Source organism: Elaeis guineensis, chromosome 1 (genome assembly GCF_000442705.2).
Source record: "Elaeis guineensis isolate ETL-2024a chromosome 1, EG11, whole genome shotgun sequence".
NCBI classification, from domain to species: Eukaryota; Viridiplantae; Streptophyta; class Magnoliopsida; order Arecales; family Arecaceae; genus Elaeis; species Elaeis guineensis.
In genome coordinates this window covers 156,583,377-156,595,190 of record NC_025993.2, presented here as the reverse complement: position 1 = coordinate 156,595,190, position 11,814 = coordinate 156,583,377, and the positions used below count along the sequence as shown (strand labels likewise).

The 11,814-nt window shown below is 34.5% G+C and overlaps 1 protein-coding gene across 1 annotated transcript; it reads left to right on the top strand.

Moving 5' to 3' along the window:
- The first annotated feature begins 1,377 nt into the window (after positions 1-1,377).
- Positions 1,378-3,458, top strand: LOC105039214 (tetraspanin-8). Its single transcript, XM_010915291.4, has 2 exons — positions 1,378-2,013; positions 2,945-3,458. The coding sequence occupies exons 1-2, from the start codon at positions 1,510-1,512 to the stop codon at positions 3,269-3,271; spliced, it is 831 nt and encodes a 276-aa protein (XP_010913593.1). The 5' UTR covers positions 1,378-1,509; the 3' UTR covers positions 3,272-3,458.
- The last annotated feature ends 8,356 nt before the right edge of the window (positions 3,459-11,814 follow it).

Below are 11,814 nucleotides of genomic sequence, written 5' to 3'. Positions count from 1 at the left end.
CTTTGAGGGACCTTCTTGATGGGGGTTAGATGGCCAAGCTCTCTGAGAATTAGGGATGGATGGATGTGGTTCCATATGCATTATAAATAGGTGCAGTTCCATATGCATTATAAATTGTTCTCTTGCATCCTCATAGTATGCAGTGAACAATGATAATGAACTTGCGAGCTGTGTCAAGCACTACGGAAAAGTTAAGGTCAATGGCTTATTAGAAGCTAGTTTCCCTGGGGAAATTATTTCAAGACCCTTGCTTACTTTCTTATCTCTTGCACAATTATAAAATATTTCATGTTTGTTAAACTATAATTCCCAAGTTGTCCCAGTGTTGCAACATTTATGGGATATTCAGGTGTCTTATAAATGGGGATATGATACTCAATAGTTGCCTTTCCAAATAAACACTAATAGTTGATATTATGGTCAGATTTCTCTACATCAGTTAATATTATAATTTTATGGACGATGGAAATGTTAGACTACAGGCAACATAACCGCCATATCATGTAATATTTGTTATCATAAGATTTTGTTCAGTATATATGCTATTTACATCTACAATATGCCAGAGTTTTCCCTAACAGCTATAAATCAGATAAGTCTAAGCCATTACGTTTCTTTCACAACAGCGCACAGAATTCTGCCTTCGTGATCTAGATAATATCTGGACGTAGAAAATATATCTAGTGTACGAGTGAAATTAGTCCTTGCCGTATAATATCATGAATATTGCTTCTAATATGAAACCGGTTACCATAGGTAACTTCTCGGTGTAAAAACTAGAATTAGTGTGCCAGGGAACTTTGTCCTTGCCATTTATGATCATAACCTTAGCTTCTTCATCGTATGGAACTGATTACCATAGGAAAAATAGTTGTGTTTCTTAAGGTAAGGGAACAATATTTGCTCATGGACCAACTGTTGTCATGCATAATCTACCGTAGCTTTTGTGAGGCAGTGAGCCCTGTTGCCGAGGGAGCCGGTGCAGCCGCTCCCGTTACCACAGATCTCTCTCTCTCTCTCCCTCCCTCTTCCTGCTCCAACGGTTGCCACCGTTTTAGAAAATCCAGCCAAGCCACAGCCCGTTTTATCCTATCTTGCTGCACTCCAACAACTTTCCCAAGTCCTAATGCCTCTCCTTTTTTAACGCCCGTTTTATGGCAACACCACTGACATTTATGTTGTGTGCTCCAACGACCTAGGAGAAAATCTAACTAGATTCCACGGACAAAGAGACATTTTCAGAAAAAAAAACCCTATCAAAACTGGCTCCCTATTGTGGTATGGAATATCAGCCACCTCATCCTCCATTTTTACATTGTCTCCTCTTTTCCTATCCCTCACAGTAATATTGAGAGAGAGAGAGAGAGAGAGATTCTCACCATCTCCTCTGCTTACGTATCTCTTGCCTTCTTCCTTCCAAACCTTCTTTTGTGATGCATTCTTTGGATCATTGTTTTTAATAGCACAAGGTTGGCATTATTGCTTGAGGTCTACTAGCTAGCTTTAACAATGGTTAAATTCAGCAACAGCCTTCTAGGCCTCTTAAACTTTGTAACCTTTCTAATCTCCTTCCCGATCATCGGCATCGGGTTCTGGTTCAAGTTTGTCTCATCCACCGAATGTGGAAAATTCCTACAGCTGCCCATGTTCTCCTTTGGCATATTTCTAATGGTGGTGTCTCTCTTTGGTATGGTTGGCTCATGTTGTCGTGTGTCCTTCCTCTTGTGGATCTATCTGTTTGTGATGTTTGTGTTGATCCTTGGGATGCTTGGCTTTACGGTGTTTGCTTTTATTGTCACGAACAAGGGCGTAGGGCAGGCAATATCAGGGACGGGGTATAAGGAGTATAGGCTTGGGGACTACTCAAATTGGCTACAGAAAAAGGTGGGGGAAGATAACACTTGGAAGGATATCCAAAGTTGCCTGAAGGATGCCAAGGTGTGTGGAGGATTCCACACTGAAATTGGATTGAAGGCTGATGAGTTTTACAAGCAACACCTATCACCCTTACAGGTGCTTCATATTGAATTTTCAGATTGATGAATCTTTTTTTATTAAAAAAAGAAGTTTATATTAGTACATAGTTCCTATTGGTTTTATTTGAAATACAAGTCTATCTGCAATTGGTAATTTTTGGGAATGGGGAGGTGGAAGAGCCTGCTCCCTCCTTCCTCTTTCACTTCCAAAAAGATACGATTGATTGGAGGATATAGCCATGTTGTGTTCAGGTTGGATCCAAGAAGGATCCAAATATGAAATTGATAAGATAATCAAGGATTTGTTTTTCAGATTCTTTTCCTTATTGGATTTACTCTCTGAATTTAGATCCCTATCGAATCTAAAGACTTGTTAGTTTTTAGTGATATTTTCTGACAATGTTTTAATCAAAAAATTAAAATTATTTCTTCTAACACCGCTATCAATAATTTCATCCATAGGTCCTAATTATCTTTAACATGATGGGTTAAATCTAAATCTTAAATACCATGTTTTTATTGGGCCTATATCTGATACCAACTCATAGGACGAAAATCTTGGTATTGGCTGGAGGACCAAGAAAGTATAATCGGTATATAGTCTACATAGGCTTAAAAAAAATAACAATGAACTAAACCTTTTTCTTTAGAAAAATTTACAGTTATTACTCATTGGAATATGTTTTTTAAAAAAAATATATAAAAAGAAAATCCAGACTCGGTCATTACAAAGAGAGCTCAATTTTTTCATTTCATTTTCTTGTTTTACTTTAAAAGTTGAGCATATGTTCTCGCACAAACCAGTCATAATAATTAGTAGACATTCATATATCTTTATTATACAACTACGTACATGTGTATATTCACGTGCTACGGTTGTCATTTTTGTTATTTAAAGTCAATATCGTTGCTATATGGTTATGTTGAGTGATAGTCATCTCATCTTGTTTACGAATTTTATATTACAGTCTGGCTGCTGCAAACCGCCTACATACTGCGGATACGTGTATAAGAACGCTACATATTGGACAATCCCAGAATCTGGGCTTAAATCAACGGATGTTGATTGTAAAATGTGGAACAATGATCAGCAACGCTTGTGCTACGAATGCAACTCATGCAAGGCAGGAGTGCTAGAAACTGTTAAGAAAAAATGGAAGCAGTTTGCCATCTTCAACATTGCCCTCTTTGTATTCCTCAACATCGTCTACTGTGTTGGGTGTTGCGCGTTGCGGAATAACAAGAACCGTAGCAAGTACAGCAATGGTCATTATTATCGAGGGCCATATCATTAAGATGGTTTGGCAAAATGATGTATTTGTTTATGATTCTTGGCTGTATCTGTTGATGCAATTGATTTTTTTTTTTAATCTCAGAAAGAAGAGCTGCCGCTTAATGAGAGTTTTACATAAGAACATAATATGCCCGTGTTTTTGAAAATATTACTTCATAAATGTTAATGTTTCCATTTTATTTTTAACATATATAGTGATGTAATTTGGTGGATGTTTTTTTTTTTTAATTTAAAAAATGAAATAGGATGAGAATATCATGGTTCAAGTTGAATGTGAAATCATTTACAAATGTATGCATTCGGGAGAAAGTTTTTTTATTGACCTTATGGATGCCGGTATCAATGATAAATTTTTTTTTAATTTATTAAAAAATTTTGCTTAGTAGGTAAAAAAATTGACTATTGAAATCTTTCATTTATTATAATTTGTTACACTGGTATGTTGTATTTTAAGAATTAGAAAAAAAAAAGCCTAATGCATCATGTAGAATATGTATTTGCGATGTGAGTATTTATGATAAGAGTTTTTGTATGAAAACTCAATTTTTTATAGAAGTTCATCGCTCAATGTATAATAAAAAATTAGCTATCAAGTACTGGCGCTTTCCATTCTTTATAATTTGTTACATTGCTTATTGTATTCCAAGAATGATTGAAAAAAAAAAATCAAAAAAAAAAAATCATATCCTATGTATCTATACTAATAACACATGGTGCATTAGCACATGCCCGGGAGGGGGTTGGGGGGGAGGGTGTGGGACGGTGAAAAAGAGATAGTACAAGTAGTGGTAGTATTAGTAGCAGCATATTGAGATGTCAACAATAGTGGTAACAACACTCTTACCAATGATGGCAAGCTAGCAAGCAATTAAATTAATTATAAAAAGATGCGGATGATGTGGATTTTGATAAAGAGCAAAATGCTGCAGGTACAGATCTTAAGCAAACTTTGATGGGCTCCAGAGAAAATACTTAGCTCCTCCAAATTCTCAGGGTTGAGTTTTGTGGGTTGGATCTGGGCAACCTAATGGCAATGATTGGGATTCGGTGCAGTCCAGGCGATATATGTGCTGGAGTCATTTGGGTGTTTGGAGGCTATCTATGTGAAAATCTGTACAGACATGTATTTAGTCTCATATTGATTATTTATTGAAAAGATCTTAAACACTTTCATAAAATTAATAAACTTAAATAATATCTTCTGACTAATTTTTTTGGATGAGATTTTAGATTATTATAAATGATATCAGAATGAATCCAGCCTATAACTATATGGACCTAGAGATACTACAGCACGAGTTCATTGGGCTGACCACGGATTGATTGCGGTGTTTATGAATGAATGGATGAATTTGGACCTTCAGTTTGACGAGAATGCCAAGGCTTAAATGGAGGAGCATGTGAGGATCCATGCGGACGTATATTTACTCCCACATCGGTTATTCGCTAGTAAGATCTTGAATATTTATATAGGAGCAAGGAACCTAAATAACACCTTCTAGCTAGCTTTTTTGGATAAGGTCTCGGATTATTACAAATGGTATCAGAGCTAGATTTAGGATCATAGAAACTTAGGTAAGTGAGAGTGGGGTAGAATTTATGTTTTGGTTAGATATCTCAATATAATTACTGGTATTGAAAGTCGATGGAATTGTTACACAATGTCTGATATGGGCCTTAATATTGAAGCATAGAAGATTGACATAGTTAAAATTTTGGAAAAAAAATCATTGAAGTTAAATAACTGACAAACGAGGATATACTTTGAGTAATCTAGATGAGTTGTATAATGTTGTATTAGCATTTAGTTTATTTTTGAGATTCTAAACTTATATATTTATCGATAACAATTTTAATTTTGTTGAGGGTTATCACGTAGCAAGTTATGGATGAGGTTTGTAATTAATGGAAAATTGGAAGAGTTTAGTTCTCTTGCTAAAAAGGTAGAAAATGGAAACAAAATAGTCTAAATGATTACTAGATGATATTTTAAATGAGGAAGACTTTTATAATTATGATGAGATTTGTTGAGGAGCGAAGTAGGATTTTATTGTATAATAGTTAACAATATTTATCTTGAATAATTTCTTCATTTGATGTTTTCATTGAATCCTCTAAGTTAAAGTTGACCATTCTCTTTACTATAGCAAATATAAATGAAAAAAATTGATTGTTTCCATCCACAGCGGTTGTAATTATCATTTTCTCTTCATACTTTTCATATAAAAATATTGCATCAATATTGATTATAGATCAACAGTATTTGAAGCCTTCAATTGATGGTGCAAAACTTTAAAAAATATGATCAAATATAGCATACATTGGGGGATCGATAGGAGTACTGATAAATTTCATCCAAAAATCAGGATTAAATTCTTCTATAGTATACAATCATTTTGGCAATAAGTCATGTGACTTATACCAATATCTATGTGTCATAGCCATTGCTTTTTATTAGGCTTCTTATAACTTTCTATAATTGGGGATATAGTTGAATCTATTCTTAAAGATGGCATCAATACCGATGATAGAAATTATGGGTACTTATTTTATAAGATCTTGCATTTCATTGGTGATTAAGTTGGGGTCTAGCTTAAAATGATTTTGAGAAAGCATAGCTGATGCATATGTATGTAGACCAACATATCATGTGATTTCAAAATAATCATTGTGCTTAATCACTCGAAGCATCTAATTGCATCTCAACTCCTTATATACTTTTATATTTAACAATCCAAAGCTTTGGCTTTGACTCAAGAATCTTAAATTTATGATGTCTATTAATTAGATACTATTTTACTGCAGTTTGTAGTTCTACCATATCCATAAAATAAAGCCTTTTACATAACTCTTTACCTCTTTTTCATATATTATACTGTGCTACAACATAGAAGACATTGATACATTAGCAGCTGCCCAATCAACCCTCTTGAATGTTTCAAAAAGAGCTTCAAACATTGAAGAATTTGGGACTCCTCTATCATATAAATTCCTATGTCATATGGACTTTTTACATTATATGATGTGCCAGCTTGCTGAGCATCATCTTTCATATTATTTTTGCTAGATACATCATCTTTCTAAAAAAATCCATTATTTATATAAACCATATCATCAGCAATTATGTACAATGATGCTTGTTTGATAATAGTTTGTAGTGCATCATTGTCTATTATAAGGAACTGATCCTTTGTATGTCTTGAATTGATATCCGTTCGAAAATTATCCACCATGTATGGACTAAAGCAAACAATCTGTTAGCTGTCCTGAGTTGGCAATCCTATGTCCCGATCAACTGCTTCATAATCATTCCAATCATGAACAAATCCAGTGTCTTCAATAGATTATATATTTAGGTACAACTTTGTATCAAATAAATATGACAAGAACTTACAGTTAGGGGTACAAATGGGTCGGATCAGATTGGGTCATGAGTGACCTCGATCTAATTCTGTTCTTTGATCGGATCTTGATATTGGATCCATATCCGACCCAATAAAAGATCGGATCAGATTCATAATCAAATTTTTTGACCCAACAGGTCATTCTGGTCGGATCGAGTTCATGTATAATCCGATCCTAATCTATAAAATATGGATCCGATTCGGATTCGGATTCAGATTGGGTCTGGGTCTGGGTTGGATCATGGGTCAAATTAACTAACAGGTATCAGCTATAACTATTCAATCGATTTTCATGAGTGTTGGTGAAGTTGATCTTACAAGTTTACCATTCAATGATACTTACGATGCAATGATTTTTGGAGTGGTCATCAATATGTCACAATTACATCCTAAGAAACTATCAAGATATACTTTATATACATATGAAAGCCGATCGTGGGATACAACTAGAAGTAAAATTTTTATTTCCTACTAATCCTCTAAATTTCTTGAGTTGGAAAGGTTGTGTAGATTTGATGTGAAGTTTTTTGTGGAGGTAAAAAGGGAAGAAGATAATGTTTGTTGGGGACTCCATCAGCTTGAACTAGTAGATGCTACTCAATTGTGGAGGTGAAAAAGGAAGAAGATAATATTATGTAGATGGGTAGCTCACTGTAATTTATGCCTAGCTTATGCTAGTATAAAATAGGTTTGGGTTATATAATGGATTCAAGTCAAATTGAGTCATTTAGCATAAGATCTATATAAATCTAGAAATTCAAATGGATTAGGTCATGTCAAAATTCAGTAGATCCAGATTCGATCCGAAAAATAGAATGGGTCTAATTTTAAAATCTACTCGGATTTGTGGATCCTTTTAAATGGTTTGGGTTGGATCTCCATGGGTCGAGTTGGGTTGCGGGTCAACCCGACCCATTTGCAGCCTTACTTGCAGTTGAAAAGATTATCTCAATATTCTTATCTTTGATAATCTGAATAGATTGATACTTTAATACTATTGACTGCACAATGTGTGGATATCTATATATTATCATTATTTTATTTTTTTTTGTTTATACAGAAGACTTTGTATAACTTATTCTTCAACTCCTCAAATTTTATTTCATATTTAATCCTAATAGCCTTTGCGATCATCCATTATACTTAATACCATATAGTCCATTAACCATAGAATCATTAATATAATATAAGGCCGTGATAGTCACCGCAATAGAGTTTAACCACCAAGTTCAGGATGGATTGGCATGGTTTCTCTCATATTTCACTATATATACAATAAATAGAGTAAGTTTAGCCTGCTTAGCATAAAATTGCTATTTATATATTAAATAAGTTGGATTTTATGACTATTGTTAGCATGCTCAAATAAACATACAACACTAAAATAGTACAAAATAAATCTACTACTTCAAATCTTTAAGAGTAAAATTCATTTGTAACCCTGTGTAGTTGAGCAAGATCACAAAAACTCTAAGGAGCTATTTTTAAATTTTTAAATTTGATTTTTTCTATGTAGGATGTCAATTTATAAGAATATTTTTTTTGAAAAATATGGTTCTCTCTATGTCTATGATGAGATCAAATATATTTCATTTACCTAATGCCCACTTGGCATCTCGCCAAACCTAAGAATTAGTAAAATGTAATAAAGCATGTTTTATCAAACCTTGTTTATTTAACATCTAGGAACCAAGGAGTAAAAAAATATCATTAAACATGAAGACAAATTAAAACATAATAATAAACAGAAGGGTAAAGAGACAATTCCTAATCAAACACAAAACTACAGCTATAACATAAAACAATTCAAAATATCAAACTAAATTTAGTATACTACAAAAATAAAAAAATCAAAATAAATGAAGATGACTTATAGAGGGGAGGGGAAAAATGAAAATAGAGGAACAAGGGAACCACGAGAAGAGAGGAACGAGGGGATCCATTAGAGAAATGGGGAGTAGGGGGTTGGTTGGAGTGGAGAGTAGGAGGGGCCTGATGAAGGAGTGGAGGGTAGGGGCAGTCGGAGGAGTGGGGAGTAGAGGGGACTGTCAAGAGGGAGGAAATATGAAATAAAATTATGGATTGAACCTATGATTTCAATACCAATTTAGCAAAAACAAATAATGAGCTGAACCCATGATTTCTTCCTGGATAGTGAAATCATGGGTTTGAGCCACGATTTCAAGCATGGCATCCTATGTAATCTAAACAACCATAGATCCATAAATAAGTTTAAATTAATGATATTTTTTGGAATCAATTTTTAAAAAAATAATATGTTTTTAAAAAAACTCAATCATCAAATCTGCTCTTTAATTCCTTGGCGATATAACTCTATTTTCTTTGGCAAATCAAGCTGGCAGATTTTCTCACAAACTTCCATGTCAACTTTGTTGGATTTGACTCTTAATGTGTGGCCTAATTATCACTTAGTTAGGTTTAACTCTTTGGGTCAATTATATATACTAAATCAATTACGGTGAGCCTTATAGAATTTGATATGGCACTCCAAAGCCTCAGAGGAATAAGAAGGCCAGTAAAAGGAAGAAGCTAGAGAGATGACAACAGCAGAAGCTTAGTTGACTCACCTTCAGACTGGATTGACTAAGTTAAAGATGGATCGATCCCGTCTCAGCATGGGTCGACTAAGTTTGAGAAAATCGTCAGACAGAAGCATGATGTATTGGAGTTCTGGCATGGCATGGTAATTTAGTCGACCCAGTTTCTTGTGGATCGACTCAATTCAGGTAGGTCGACTCAATCATATTCTGGGTCGGCTAACTTTGAGAACAAACAAAAAGGTATATTTTTGAGAGTTTGCTGGTGGCAGCAGACTTAGTTGACTCAGTTCAGGAATGAGTCGACTAAGTGGTATACCGAGCCGACTCAGTTTCAGTTGAGCTGATACAGTTCACAAGCTGAAGCTGTATGGGATTTCTATTTTGGTTTAGGATCGAATTTGATTCTAGAGACTTTAGGCCTTGGTTTGATAGGTCTAAAGAGGGCTAATCATATAATTGGGTTGGGATTTAGTCTAATGGGATGTGTGCATGTGAGTCATGGATGTACATGGGCTCGAAGATTGCATTGCATCGGATTAGCCATTCGGGAGTTTTCTTGAGCATTGGGCTTGACCCTTTTATATAGTATTTATACATTATAAATTGGGTTAAGTAGATATGGTGAATGAAATTTTGGCTCTTTATCCCAATCTCTTGTCTCTCTTCTCTTCCTCTTCTCCTCTTGTACGTCCTAGGGCATCATTAATCTCCTTCTCTCTTATTCCTGATTAATCTCAGATGTACCACAGTGGCTTGATTTTTTGTAACAAGCCTAATTAATTAAAGAGATCTATTCCTAATAAGATTTGGACTAAAAGTTTAACTCTAATTAAAAGTTAGTCTTTTGATGTGACAAGATAAGTACAGATATAAATAAAAATGCCTTGATTCCTTTCTCCAACTCTCAGGAGGGTGTGAACAAAGAGGAGGGTGAGGAGAGAGAAGATCGGATGCCTCATGTGAGAAGACCAGACGTTCTACAGACTATGTGATCATTGCATTACATAAACGATGGTGCAAGGTATGGTTTATTTAAGATTTGATTTTTTACATGAATATAGGAGCACGATTCGGGTATCACAAAAATTAAAATTATCTAACATGTGGTATTAGAGCTCCGATTTTATGCTTCGTATTCATGTAAAAATTTTTTCGACAAATTTTGGCTTATTTTTTGAAATATTAAAATTAAAGTTTTGAATTTTTCAAATTAAAGTTTAGAAAATTAAATTATAGCTTTTGCTTAATTTTTTAAAAATAAAATAAAATAAAAAATAATAAAAAAAAGGAGAAAAGGATTGGGGTTGGTCGTGTAGGTCGACCTGCATCATCCAGCAAATGGGGAAGCAACCACGGCTGCCGCCATGCGAGCGGTGATTCGGTGCAATGGTGAGGGAAGGGAAGCTATGGTCCTCGATGGTGGCAGTGGCGGCGGCAGCAGTCCACCGCCCACACGTCCTCGTGCAGCCGCGAGGAACTGCAACTTGTGTCGTGGCAAATAGGTGGCAGTGGGTCTTCCCGCTGCCCTCCTATGAGGGCGGCAATCTGCCACCCTCCCTGCGGTCTTCTCCGACGGCTGGGGTAGCAAGGGGTGACTGTTCGACCGCTCATGTGATGCAGAATAAGAAATGCATTGGAGGAAAAAGAAAAGGGTTTTGGGTATTGGGTTTTGGATCTTAACGGATCCAGATCCGAACTCGTTCCAATTCAGATCCACTCGTTAAGGCCTATCGGGTTTCAGGTTTTGATTCATTAAGGTTTCGAATTAGACTCGAACCCAGTAATCTAGGACTATTTTTAAAACTATTTTGCAAATAACCCCCTGAAGAATAGTTAATTATAAATAGATTCCTACATTTTGCTGATAGGTTTATTTTGAAATAACTATTTTACAAAAAAGTTTTTTTTTTCTGTTATTTATGGTAGAGTTGTTTATTGTTAAAGTTTTTGGTAAAATCATTGTATCTTATTTGTTTACATTCGATTTGAGCGATTTTTGAACTGTTGGACTCATGATAGCTTGAAAAATATTTTGATTTAGTTTCTCATAATATAAAATATTTAAATTATTTATTTGATAATTTTGCTCACTATTGCAATGTTTATGTATATTTCGTATAGCATCAAAGGGCTCAAAGCACTCTATGGATCTTGGGTAGCTAAGTCATTGAGGGCTCATGATTTTCTCTCTCATTATAGATTTATAATTACATAAAGGTGTATCTATTATAGTTGACCTAAAGGTGACTGTAATCGAATATAAAATTAATAAAAATAGGTTGACTAACTTGAATTGCATAAAGACAGAGAGTTCTACACTCAAAGATAGGAAGAATCTTAGATTCTTGTAATCGTAGTTAGTTAAACCACTGAAAGTGTAACTAATATGATGGGTCACAATTTAAACAAAAATTATGTGTTCATGCCATAATTATTGTTCTTGCTTACATATTTCATATTATTATTGATTATGATTTATGTGATGCATGTTTTGGCATTGTTTATTATGTTTAAATTTATGATTAAAGTAGTTGCGACAATTATTATATACTAAGTGTTATATAATAAGTATTTTATTA

What these genes read in the sequence shown, in the direction of transcription:
- LOC105039214 (XM_010915291.4), top strand. Translation starts at nt 1,510, where the DNA reads ATGGTTAAATTCAGCAACAGCCTTCTAGGCCTCTTAAACTTTGTAACC. An exon ending in AACACCTATCACCCTTACAG is followed by an intron (nt 2,014 to 2,944) that starts GTGCTTCATATT and finishes TTTATATTACAG; the next exon opens with TCTGGCTGCTGCAAACCGCC.